At 52.5% G+C, this 10050-nt stretch overlaps 2 protein-coding genes across 9 annotated transcripts in view; one reads left to right on the forward strand and one right to left on the reverse strand.

Moving 5' to 3' along the window:
• Positions 1-261: 261 nt before the first annotated feature.
• LOC308054557 (specifically androgen-regulated gene protein) lies at positions 262-9065 on the reverse strand. Of its 3 annotated transcripts, XM_080367598.1 has the most exons (5): positions 7726-9065; positions 7546-7622; positions 4438-4568; positions 2879-3056; positions 262-2385 (listed from the first exon to the last, which is right to left on the reverse strand). In XM_080367598.1, the coding sequence occupies exons 1-5, from the start codon at positions 7758-7760 to the stop codon at positions 1181-1183; spliced, it is 1626 nt and encodes a 541-aa protein (XP_080223724.1). In that variant the 5' UTR covers positions 7761-9065; the 3' UTR covers positions 262-1180. The 3 variants fall into 3 exon arrangements, with proteins under 3 accessions (XP_080223724.1, XP_080223726.1, XP_080223725.1); XM_080367600.1 differs by lacking the exon at positions 7546-7622 and having other exon boundaries at positions 7726-7742; XM_080367599.1 differs by lacking the exons at positions 7546-7622; positions 7726-9065 and adding an exon at positions 4686-4834.
• A 78-nt stretch (positions 9066-9143) lies between these two features.
• LOC308054552 (6-phosphofructo-2-kinase/fructose-2,6-bisphosphatase 2) overlaps positions 9144-10050 on the forward strand; it is a 35674-nt gene continuing 34767 nt past the window's right edge. For all 6 annotated transcript variants that reach the window (XM_080367587.1, XM_080367582.1, XM_080367583.1 and 3 more), the window contains exon 1: positions 9144-9373. In XM_080367587.1, the coding sequence (XP_080223713.1) occupies positions 9265-9373 (109 nt within the window). In that variant the 5' untranslated portion in view covers positions 9144-9264. The remainder of the gene's footprint in view (positions 9374-10050) is intronic.

The following is a 10050-nucleotide window of genomic DNA, read 5'->3' on the forward strand; positions in this document are numbered from 1 at the left end:
TGGCAGGTCCCATGTCACCCACCCCAGTCTGGCAGTGCCGTGCATCTGCTGACTGTGCTGGAAACACTTTCACAAAACCCCATTTCGTGTGGGTCTGGGTTGCAGGAGAGCCAAATCTCTGGTTCAGACCTCACCATTTGCAATGCCCGGCTGCTGCCTGGGTCACTCACCCTCCTCAAATCAAGACATGCTGAAGGTTAGAAGTCCTGATTGAGCTTTACCTGAGCTTTAACTGCAACATAAATCCATACTACACAGTCATTTTCTGATCATATACAAGTTTATTACAGAAATAAACCACCTCCGTTGTAAAAGGTGTGCAGCATAAACGTTGGCAGCATCAGCTGGGCCTGAAAGATGCAGGAAGAGTTTGAAAGGGGATGAAATGGTGTTGTCTGAGACTTGCATCCCTCCTTTTGGGCAGCAGTTCTGGGTCTGCCACCAGCACACTTGGTGTGTCTGTCGCTTCTTAGCTGTCACTTCATGAGGAATGTGGGTGTTTGTGCCTCTTCTACGTGCTATATCCAGATTGTCAGGGCTGGATGTGAGAGCAGTCCAGCAGGGGAGGCGGTGGGATGTCTGCAGCCCTTTCCTCTCACCTGCAGGCACTGTACGAGGAGCACTCGTGCATGGGGAGCGTTGCTGAGCCTGCTCCGGTCGGTGCCCCTTGGTCCCACAGTATATGTGGCAGTGGCGGCTTTGGGGAGGCACTTGCATGGGGCAAGTGAGTGCTCAGGCCTCAGAGACTTTGATAAAATTAACAAAGAAACCCCATAAAATCCTGAAGGAGCTGCAAAGTCCTGCAATTCTTCCCAGAGACGTTTTATCCACAGGCAACGCCTTTTAAAATAAGCCAAGCTCCCAATTCCACGGCTTCCCTGTTCCAAAGAATCCCCAAATGCATTAAAGACTTTGTAGAGGAGCATGCCCCGTCCACGTGCTGAGTGATGCTTTATATAAATAGCTCATATACACCTGCTATATACAAATACTATGTACAGAGGGTGTTACTTTATTTGATGTGAAGCTCCAAATACCTCTTGTGGTACCTCTCCCAAGATGCTGGGCCAGGAGATGACAGCAGAAGGCACTTCTGGCTGTGCTGCCTGGGGACAGGCAGTGAAGGCGCCTGGATCTGGGGTGAAGAGCCCCTTTTCCAGCAGCCCTGCCACCCACAGAGCTATTCCTTCAGCAGACCGAGCTTCTTCAGCGCCTCTCGCCGGTTCTCATCTGTTGAGCCCTTGGGGGAAATCTTGACACTGATGCAGGAGCGGGGGGGCTTGGGGAAGCTCTGCAGAGGGTGGGATCGCCGCTTGCTGCTCTTCTCCTGCTCTGTCTGCCTGGGCTCCTTCAGAACAGCAAAGTCCTTCCCCTCTCCGAGGGATGCTGGCCGGGGGCGGCTGCTCCTGAGGAAGCTTGGGGCGAGCCGCTCGATGAAGGACATCTTGCCCAAGGAGCTGCTGGTCTTGACGCTCTGCTCCTTGGTGCTGGCTATATAGCTGCTCAGCCCCACGCCGGAGCGTTCCAGGGTGTTGGATTTGAAGGTCATCGGCCGAATACCTGGCACTGACCTCTCCGTTGCCCCGCAGCCTGCCTCTGGCTCCGCAGGGATGGGCAAGGGCATCTCCCTTGGGTGGGGATGCACAGTAGGTTGAAGGTGGGCACTGGGCTCCCTCCTGTCCTGCGACAGTCCAAGCTTCTCCAGTGCCTCCCGCCGGGCTTTCTCCCTCTCCTTGGGGTCGAGGTGCCCTGAATTCAGCTTTTCGGCAGCAGCATCGCTGGCTGAGCCAGGCTGAGAGCTGGCCGAGGACGGAGGCGCTGCTTTTACCTTCTGGCTGGGCTCCGTTGCAAGCGGCACTTGGCTGGTTTTGCTGGTTTTCAGGATAATGTTTGGTGGCAGTTTTCGTGGTTTGGGGGCAGTTGGAGGCCCGCGCTTGGCATCAGGGTCCTGAGGGGCCTCTTCCAATCTGGATTTCTCTGACTGATTCCATGAAGTCCAAGTCTTGGTCTCCTTCTTGGCATCAGAGCAATTGCTACATGACCACTCGTGGCTCACCTGATCATCCTGGAAGGGATCTGGAGGCTGGATAATCAAAGATTCCAGGGACTTCATCTGGTGTCTTGTGTTGGCATGGTCAAGCCTGTCCTCCTTGGCCATCTCCTGTGAAGATTTATCTACTGGCACTGGGTCCCCCCTTGTGCAAACCGTTGCTTTGCTGTCAGAAGCTCCGTTTGCTACAGTGATGCTCCTTGGAAGACTGGAATAGCCGGGGCTTGGAGCTGCTGCTGGAGCCGAGCTGGAGAAGGCAGAGATGCTCTTAGCACTCTTCTGTTCAGCTGCACGCTGCTGACCTGCACGCGGAGGGGGAGCCCCGTTTTCCATATCTAGGCAAAGAGAGATGAAGTCACGCACCGTTCTGCACGTGGGCACGGGGCACCTTCCTTCCCGCCTGCCAAGCCCGCGCAGCCACAGCAGAGCACCCGCACCCGGAGCTCACCCCGGCTCCAGTGAATACACCGTCACTGCCCAGGAAGCCAGGTACTTTGGATGTGACAAAGCACCTGGTGAAGGAGGAACCTTGTCAAGCTGTGTAAGCCTGTTCGGAGCATGAGCAAAGATGCTCTGCCCTGCAGTTCTGCTGGTCTCGCTCGACAGCTGCCAGCAGCTCCTGCACGTGAAAACTGGGAAAATGCCACCGGTGCCCTGCCTATCTTCTGCCTCTAGCCACCGCTCACCACGGAGTGATGAAAACAAGTTGGCTTCACTTACTACCTGCATGAAACTGGGGCGATGCCCCTTCCCTGCCTGCCAAGGGAATGCACCCCAGCAAGAAAGTCCCTTTGCAAACAAAGGCTGGAGCAGGGGTTCCCAGCTTACCCTGCGCACTGGAGTCTCTCCTGAGCCATGTCCCAGGCAGCTTGGAGGGCTCCACGTAGTCAGTCTCATCAGTAGAGACCCCGCTGTCTGCTTCTGCATCCAGTGAGCCGATAGTTTCTTCTAAGAACATCAAACACTCTTTTTCTTCCACAGATAAGTAGTCGTAACTGTTATCACTCTTGAAAAAAAAAAAAAAAGTAAAAAAAAATAGTGCAGTAGGAAAAAGAAGTGTATTATTATTTATAGCCCTGGCCGTTAAGAGGAGACCTGTGACAGCTAATGGCCAGGAGACTTGGCCTGTGGCTATTTAAAAACTGGTACTTAAAGCTACAGAAAACTAGACAACTTCTAAAAAAACCCCACAAACATAAAAATGGTCTTAAATATATATATATAAATAAAATAATTTTTATATATATATATAATTATACTGTGAGCATCAGAAGATAGGTTATTCTTAACTTGGGAGCTCAGCCTCTACCTTTTAGTTCCTTAATTTGAAATATGAGCAGATGGGGAACATGGATGGTCTATAGGTACAGACGCCTGAATCTCAAAAGCTTGCCTACACATCATAAATACTGAAGGCTCATCTGCAGGCAGTGGTCCCTCTCCTTGTTCTCCCATTCATACCCCAGCAAGACCCTGTTTAATTTTTGTTGTATTTCAAGTATCATGAGACAAGATTGCTGTGGAAGTGCCAAGTTACAAGGTGATACATGCAATATATCGTGAAAAAACTGAAATGCAGGAAAGGATGGAGTGTGCATCAGATCAACAAGCATGGAGGAGAAATTGTCCCAGGTGGAGTTGTTTTGCAGAGAGACACTTACCCAAATGTTTTACCATGCAATATTGCAACCAGTTTTTCCATCCCTAATAAATTTCAGAGGGTTTGGTTCTGGTTTGCAATACATCAAATGGAAAACCTGTTCAGGGCTGAGTGTTCCACTTACACATATCAATTATGCTCCAAGTCAGACAGGATGTAATTAGCCCATCAATCTTGGAATCAGTGTTTGGAGACAAACAAGCTTTAATGGACAGATAGTGAAAAATTACACATCTGCACCCATGGTCCAAACTCATCTCTGTCTTAACTATGAAATTAATCTCTTGTCAGCCGGGAGGAGTATGGCTCGTTGTCTTTTCCAGGTGAAGTCACCCTTGTTGGAGCCAGTCTGACCCGGTTATCTGACTGGTCTGATCCCTCCCGGGGGAGCTCACCCGGCTCCTCCTGCCCAGTGCCTGCGCTATTTGCCTCTGCATCTTTGGGCAACACAGGAGCCGCTGGGCTCTCAGTACCATTTCCCAGGGGAAACCTTGCAGGAGCAAAGGCTCATGATCGCTGCCACACATGTGGCAGGACTGAAAGCCTGGGAGTGCTTTGGGGCAAGAATTAATTTAGTCTTTGTGCTGTCTCAGAGCCCCCGGGTGCTTCTAAAGCAGCAACGGCGAGCAGGTGCGAGCGGAGATCTGACCAAAATCCTTCCTCAGCTGCCAAGAGGGGCAAGTTGAGCCCCTGCCATGCCCGGACTGGGCACAACAGGGTTACTTACACGCTGCGAGTGGTTGGAGGCTGTGCTGACCATGCTGTCACAGCTGCCAGAGTTGCAGCCAGCCATCCCCAGCTCCTTCCTAGGCATATCACAGGCTGTCCTGGCGTCTGGCACGGGGGGCAATATCCCTGCTGAAGCAGAAGAAAGGAGAGGCATTAAGCTGCGAGACCCCCCTGGGGAGATGCAGGCACGCTGGCGCAGCTGGAGGGAGGGCAGGCAGGCTGTGAAGCTGCTGCATGGCTGCAAACCTGCTTCGTCTTAGGCTGCTTCCTCAGGAGAAGGGGCAGCTGGGCTTTTTTAAAGCGTCCTTGGAACCAAAGTTTTCCCCAATAGAACTGGAAATAGGTTAAGCGCCAGACCGTCCATCCACAGCCCATCCATGCTGGTGGTTATTTAATCATCTCGGAGGAGTGGATAAGGTGGTTCCTGAGTGTAGGAAAAGCTGTAAGCCCAGCTCAGCCTCGGAGCTCAACAGCACTGATGCCGTCCTAATGCAAGCCCCAGCCCAGCTCTGCCTGGTGGGACCTCCTCCCTCCACCCCTGCCAGCCGTGCAGCTGAAGTGCTCTTGAACTTCTGAACATGCTGCCCTGAAATGCTGCTTAGTCACAGCTTTGCTCTGCCAGGACCTTCCTCCTGGCAAAGAGCTTCCCCTGCCGTGGGGAGGTGCCCCCATACCTGTGGGGCACGCCGGGGTGTGTTTGGGCATGTGTTTGGGCACATGCCTGGCATAGCTGGCACGGAGCAGGGCAGCGCTGTGCTGTGTCTCCAGCCGCCCTGGGGGTATCGCAAGCAGCACCCCAATATCCCGCTCTGCTCGTAGCAACGCATCCCTGCTGCTGCTCTGAACGCAGCCTGTATCCCCAGCGCGGGTGGCACCTGAACGTGCTGCCTGACAACCTGCAGCAGGGTTCCCAGCAGCGAGACCTTCCCAGGGCAGGGTCCCGGGTGGCCGAGGGGACAGTTATGCTTGCAGGGTGCATGGCCTAGAGAGCTCTGCTGCCTGCGGGGAGAGGCTGAGCAGCCTACAAAAGGCGTAATTACTTCTGGATGTGAAGCATTAAGCTTCCAAAATTTACTGACACCACCAATTACGTGATTTCTTCGTGCTCACCACCCATTCTTCAGCAAAGGAGATCTGGGCTGCGGAGGCTGAAAAGAGCAAAACAACCCCCCCCACCCCCAACACACACGGACCCACGCAAGAGGATTTGCTGGTCAGAAGACAGAGGAGCCCTTTGTGCTGTAACCTGGCCATGGCGTGCAGCAGCACACTGCTGCTGCTTTTTTTTTTTTCTTGTAGCAGGATCAGGGAATTAGATCTAGTGATAAGTGAGCAGAACTGGCTGCTTGTTCAGAGTGTTAGACCCTGAAAGAAGTCCTTTGTAATTGGAATATGCCACAAAAATCAGATTTCAACACCCACACCCTGACAGATCTAATCCTTCCGCGCAGGCAGAGTTTAATATTTCAGTCTCAGCTTTGCATTATTTACTGTTTAAATTACGTTTCAGTAAGTGGTGGCTTTGGAACAACAGTACCCTTGATTCTTTGAATTCAGATAACTTTACAGCCAGAGGTTTTCGCTGTCAGGAAGCAGAGACCCCCACTCAGTTTGGGGGTTTTTAGGCTTTTGCAAGCCGCGTGGTTTTCCTGTGCACCTGAACGTTTGCAACGTGCAATCTGGATCTACTTCTCAGCAGCAGGAGGCTACCGCCTGCTTGCTCAATGCTCCATCGCATTGCTGCAATGCTCCTCACTGCCTTCCACCCTGCCGCACAAATGCGAGAGGGAAAAACACTGCTGGGGATGTGAAAGTCTTGCTCAGACTTGACGCCTGCAGCTGGTGGGAGCCAGCGTCCGCGGTGCAAGGCGGCTGCCGGGGCGGGAGAGCAGCAGCCTGGCCCAGCTCTAATTAGGGGTCTCAACAGAGCTCATTTCTCCCTGAGGATTGTCCATTGGAAAAAAAAAATAATTTGCTCTCGTTCAAACAGCGTTTGCAGAAATGCAAAGCAGCTGCCAAGGCTTTGGCACCCGCGAGCCCCAGCTCATAGGGAGGCAAAGTTCAGCCCGGAGCTCGTCAGGCGCTGGAGAGGATCTATGTAGAAACAAGCACTTAATTTTCCTGCCCACTAGTTCTCTGATGAGATTATGGCTCTAATGCGGTCATCCGACCCAGGAAAGGGGGAAAAATCAGTGCTGAAACCCCTGAGTTCTTATGATTCATAAAGATTTTACAGTTCCTTCTTTTCGCTGAATAACACGGTGGTCCAGCCACAAACTAAAAATAAGACTGAACGTTGAAATTAAAAGAGATTGTACTTCAAAAGCTGTTTTTCAGTGGGGTGTATATCTTTCCCCACTGAAAATATTTTTAGAAGGAGCTATTTTTTATCTAAAATAAAATGCCAGTTCACACAGCTTTTGTGACAGCTGCCGTAACTGTCCTTTACAAAGCTCCCTGAGCCTTCAAACATCAAAGAGGTGCTGGGTAGCAATTAATGCTAATTGCTTTATATGAAGAGGCTACTTTCTTTTAAGCCCGGTACTACTACAAGCACCCTGTCGCAGCTCTCCAGCGACGTTACAGAACCTCGGTGTTTTTGCTGTCGAAGGCAGAGCAGCCGTACCCCCTCTGCCTTTACAGCTGCTGGCAAAGGGCTTTGCCCTGGCGGCTCGGAACATAAAATAAAGCAAAACCCTGTTTGCCGGTACCGTCCCAGCAGCAGCACAGCGGGACGGATCCCACCGCAGGGTGAAAGGGGACGATGGTGGCAGAGCCGTAGTTCCTCCTGTTTAAACAAGTAAACCGAGTGCACGTAGCAGTCGCCCAGGCTGTTTGCTGCCCTGAGCACAAGTTTTTCCAGCCTCCCCAGCTTTCCTCCGGCCGCCACCTTCAAACCACCTCGTCCATCTTTCCCGTTGCCACCTCCCGTGACAGCTCCGCCACACTTTCCCCTTCCAAAGCAAAGCATGTCCATAACCCACAGCTCCGCGTCCCACCCGGACAGGGTGCTCAGCCCCTCACCCACAGCCTTTTCAGCAGAAAAAGGGCAGAAAGCGAAGGACAAGAAGGAATATAGATTATTAATTATTTTTTCTTTTTTTACCAGGACGTTTGTCGTTCCACGCTGCCCAAATCCTTGTCCCAGCCGTGCCTATCCCAGAACTTCTTTGCTTTTCTGGGCTAACCAAACAGAGCTGGGTTACACATTAACTCGCCTCCCCAGCGGAGATAAGGCTGTGTAGGTGCTCAGAAGGTACTCGCAGGCGAGCCCCCAGCCCCTCACCTGCAGCCTGCTGCACCAGGCTGAGAGAAATTCATCTTGCACCCACGCAAGGAGCTTTCCTACTGCTCCAGGCTGGGGTCACAGCATTGCCGAGCCCCTAAAGCCCTTTGTGTTCTGACCCAAAGCGGCCGGGTCGCTGCGTGCCGTGCTCTCTCGCAGCGTTGCTCTGAGCCAGCGCAGTGCAGGCAGAGGCGCAGGCAGAGGCGCAGGCAGAGGCGGGTGGCAGCGCCGGCATCCAGTGCCCGGGAGGCTGCGGGCAGCTCTGCTCGGTACCACCCAGCTCACTCACTTCCCTGCTCCGGCTGGTGTCCTCTGATGTCCTCAGCATGGGTTTCACGGGAGACTCCTTAATCCGACATCCTGTTCTGCCGCATAGCTGCTCGCTGACATTTGGAGGAGCCGAACGCGCAGCCCTGACCAAAGCGCCTTTGTACATAGTAATTAAGTCCTTTGCTGGGCGTTTGCACCATGTGCTGCTGAACGCATTACCCCACAACAGGTTTATTCTCTTAGGTGGTTTTGTGCACGAGGTCCCTCAGCTCAGGGCAGGACCCGGCTCCTTCTTGGCTCTAAAAAACACAGATCGTTGCTGGAACAGGTACATACTTGCATATCACCAAAGTTTTCCCAGAGACCAAAGGTTTTCCGCCTCCGTAAGGAGGTTCTTGTAAAGATGGGTGGAAAGCCATTTTAGAAGGGAATCTTCACCACTGAGCTTTATCTACGTGCTGGAGCAGGGGGTGCCCAGGTCATCATGGCTCTGGGGCTCGTTCCGCATGTACTGACCAGCTGCCAACGTGCAGCTCCCCTGCACCCCTCCAGCACCTTTCCCTGCAGGCGCTGAGCTCCCCCGCAGGTTCATTCCCTGGCTTTAATGCTGGGAACTCCTTCACTGGGCAGCTTGAGTCCTCGAGCCTGGGTAAAGCTAAAGCCCCCAAGACATCCACTGCACTCCACCTCAGCTGCCCTCCTCACCCACACAGACACCATCCCAGAAACTGCTGCCTGGGCATTTCCTTCAGCAGCATCCCCCCTCCAAGGGTGAGGATGCTGCCTCTCTTGGCGGGGGGAAGGCAAAGAAGAGCCCAGTTATTCCATCTGCAGCATGGGGTGCTGCCAGCACCCAGTCTGTCCAGGTGGTGCAGCGGAAGAACTGCAGTAGCTTGTTACAGGACCTCCAACTTTAGGGTCTTTTGTTAAAACCCCAGCAGTTAGCCCATTGCTCCCCCCTCACACCCACAGTATAGACTTGTATCTGCTCTGCAAGGTGCTCCTCGCTGAATAACTATAAATATTCAAGCAGAAACCTTGCAGCAAACCTCTACAACTGGTACAGCCACCAGATTAATCCAAGTTTTCATGCTTCAGTGGGGCTTTTTTTTTTTTTTTTTTTGTGAAAAAGGGTGTATTGCAACATGTGTTCCCTGCTACACAGAACAGGGAAGTGGAAACATCAGTTAATTAAAGCCATGGCAGGATGGAGAGAAAGCAGATGAGCCAGGAAGCAGGGAGGTTGCTACCAGCCCTGCTGAGCCCCAGATGAGCCCAGTTACAAAAGGGAACATGTGTGCTGAGGAGCAAATCACCAAGCCAGAGGATCCTGGGAGCCCTAGCCAGCCCTGCTCTCCCATGCTGGCCTGCAGCAGAGGTAAGAGATGCAAACATGGCACGTTCGGAGCAGTGGCACCGGTCCCAGCCGCTGCCTGAGCATTGCAGCAGCTGCGGCTGCTGAGCCAGGCGCAGGGCTGAGCCCAAGCGCTCCTGGAAGTGTTAGCGGGTGTCGTGCTGGATGGAGCAGCAGTGTAGGCAGAGTCAGCTTCACGTGGGTTTTGCTGAGTTGCACTTAGTTCTGAGCCTGCTTTAAGAGAGGGAGCAAACCAAACCCAGAGCTGGTTTCTTATTCTGTGTGCAAACAGTGTGAAGGAGCAACCGCTCCAGGACAAGGCAAGTGTGTCCTGAGAGCTCCGTGCTGATAGCACAAGGACTTAAATCTGTGCAATAGAGCAGGCAGCACTTGCTGCCTGCAGGGCTCTGTGTAGGTCAGGAAAATGTCACAATCCATGATGAGAAGTCTTGAGTTCTCTGAATCAGATGCCCAGAAAGAACCTGTTCTTTTTCCACGTTCCTCTTCCTCAAACGAATATAAATAGCTACAACCCAAAATAAAGTGTGACTTCATATATACAGTATGAAGTGTATGCGAGTAGTCAAATGATGCAGAGAAAACTACACAATGCCGTGAAAGGACTTGGGCATGTTAACAGACCCGCTGTGCCTCACCCTGTTCATAAACAAAAGAACATAAATGATTCAGTCCCGGCCCGG

The sequence above is a fragment of the Falco punctatus genome (assembly GCF_963210335.1).
Source record: "Falco punctatus genome assembly, chromosome: 17".
NCBI lineage: Eukaryota > Metazoa > Chordata > Aves > Falconiformes > Falconidae > Falco > Falco punctatus.

What these genes read in the sequence shown, in the direction of transcription:
- LOC308054557 (XM_080367598.1), bottom strand. Translation starts at nt 7,760, where the DNA reads ATGAATTTCTCTCAGCCTGGTGCAGCAGGCTGCAG. An exon ending in GTGGAACGACAAACGTCCTG is followed by an intron (nt 4,569 to 7,545) that starts GTAAAAAAAGAA and finishes CTTCTGCTTCAG; the next exon opens with CAGGGATATTGCCCCCCGTG. An exon ending in CCTCCAACCACTCGCAGCGT is followed by an intron (nt 3,057 to 4,437) that starts GTAAGTAACCCT and finishes TTTTTTTTCAAG; the next exon opens with AGTGATAACAGTTACGACTA.